The sequence below is a fragment of the Pteropus alecto genome, unplaced genomic scaffold (assembly GCF_000325575.1).
Source record: "Pteropus alecto unplaced genomic scaffold, ASM32557v1 scaffold161, whole genome shotgun sequence".
NCBI classification, from domain to species: Eukaryota; Metazoa; Chordata; class Mammalia; order Chiroptera; family Pteropodidae; genus Pteropus; species Pteropus alecto.
The window spans coordinates 9,584,246-9,586,535 of NW_006432943.1; the positions used below are offsets into that span (position 1 = coordinate 9,584,246).

The window sequence follows — 2,290 nt, forward strand, 5'->3', positions numbered from 1 at the left end:
CCCCTCTGCTTTTCCACCTCCCACTGACTCTGTATCGTTCCACTACTAAGAACGTGTTCCTGGTTCAGATTAAGGCCTTGGTTTTGACACAGCATAGCATTAGAGGGACCATGATAGAGAGACTTAGTCGCTTATTCACCAGTCATTTCTTGAGCATCTAGAAAATTCTAGGCATTGTGCTTGGCACTGGAACACAAAAATGAATAAACTATGTGCCCTGCCTGTAGGTGTGACAGTCACAGAAGGGACATTAAAAGAAACCAACATCTATGCTGCATAAGAAATGCATTTTCACAGAAGTGGGACTAGATCTCAGGAAAAGGACATCTACCTCACACTTGTATGTGTATGAGAGGAGGAAAGTTAATGCAGGGTTCCAGAAAGATCTAATGTTTGAGTTGCATCATAAAATACCACTAAGAATAAGTTTTGCAAAGTATGAGAAGAACTTGCATAATAAACCACGAATAGGAATGTAGGATTTTAGAGGAACATTTGGGTCTATAATAAAAGATAGGGTTAGAAAATCAAGCCATGCGCAATGGAGGCCAAAGAAGTAAATTTTCACCTCAGACCAATGGGGACAGGTTGAGAGTTGATTGATCATAAGCAGGTAGATTACACACTATGGTTTTCATTTTATTAGGCAGCAATATTAAAGAACAATAAATCTACAGAGATTGGGACCAGTTAGAAAAATGTGCTAGGTTAAAGGACATTAACATTTTAAGAACTCAATATATTCTTCCAAGCTAGTGAGCAATTAAATGAAATTAAAAAAAATATATATCAGCTCTATCTATCCCAACATGTACAAAGGCACGTTTTCTTTCTTTCCTTATACTAACAATTGTTATTCTACTCTATGTATTATCCAAATATATTTATTTTTTAAATTAAATTCAAATATAATTAATATTTGAAGGCATCCGTAACTCTAAAACATTCAACTAAATTGAGTTTGGAGCTACCATTCTGAGATACTTATTAAAAAATGTATACTGGGGGAATTATGCAGAATATAATCATTCTACAAACTTAAGGTCAAAATTACACTTTAAAAATTGCTTTGCTGCTCCATGAGGTAAGGTCTCAGGACACTTTAGAGGGACATCACTGTAGGAGAAAAAGAATATCTAAAATATGCAAAAAGATTGTAAATGCCTGAGTAAAATTGAACTTGAACTCTTAAATCTACTATGAGTTGGAAAGAGAACTTTTCTCCCAATTCCCTGGTCTACTAAACAAGCTTTAAAATCTCTATTTATAAATACAACTGGCTTCCATGTACTTCATTGACACCTGCAAAAGAAGCTTTTAATTTGGCAGAAATTCCGTCATATTTAAAATAATTACAAACCACATAACTAATATCAGAAGAATTCCTTTCCATTCAAACCACATACGAGAAGAATTGAGCTTTTAAAAGCATCCTTAACACTGGACAGAAACAGCTTTGCTTTATGTAAGGCAGCAGAGGACACAGTCGCGCCTGCAAGCAAATCTGAACTCTTGGATGTGTGTCAATTTCTCCATGAGTAGCTGCCAAAGGGCCCCCTAAACAAGTGACTGGGCCAGGACCAGCGGGAACTGTGTCCTGACAGATGGCTTCACTAGCTCAGACTTTCCAGTCCTGTTGAGGACCAAGCCAGCACCATTCTGCACCCATTTGCTTGCTGGCTCAGGGCACCCCACTTACAGGCAGGAGGGTGTCTGCAAGGCCACCACGAAGCGACATCTCCCATTGAGGCAGTACTGCTTGTATTTTGGGGGGCACTGAGAGAAGTAGTCATTCCACTTTGATTGTGTAGTGGTAGCTGAAAAATGAGAACAAGTTCAATAAATCAACTCACCTTAAATACACATTTGTAAGTAGAATCATATTCCTATTTTTGCTCAGTTTTCCTGTAGAATATACTTCAATCTCCCCTTTTTCCTTCCTTCTACACTGGTTAAAGTCAGACTTTTGTGGGCCAAAAATAGCCTTAGAGAGTGGGTAATTGAGATAGTGATGGGAACATTTCATATTTTAATTTGGATTTGTGTCCAACCTACCTCTCAGAAACATTGGTGTTGTTTAAAGGGTAAAGAATGGCTGTGATAAGAGAAGCTATTCTTTCCATGAAGATTATCAGCTCATGGGGCTGAAGGCATTAAGATAGGAGAGTTTATTTCTTTTCTTTTTTCTTTCTTTCTTTTTTTCTTTTTTCTTCTTTCTTTCTTTTTCTTTTTTCTTCTTTCTTCGTTTATCTTCTTCCTTCCTTCCTTCCTTCCTTCCTTCCTTCCTTCC

At 37.4% G+C, this 2,290-nt stretch overlaps 1 protein-coding gene across 1 annotated transcript in view; it reads right to left on the bottom strand.

Moving 5' to 3' along the window:
• BTC (betacellulin) overlaps positions 1–2,290 on the bottom strand; it is a 41,955-nt gene that overhangs the window by 7,527 nt on the left and 32,138 nt on the right. The window contains exon 3 of the mRNA XM_015586036.2: positions 1,700–1,817. Within this exon, the coding sequence (XP_015441522.1) occupies positions 1,700–1,817 (118 nt within the window). The remainder of the gene's footprint in view (positions 1–1,699; positions 1,818–2,290) is intronic.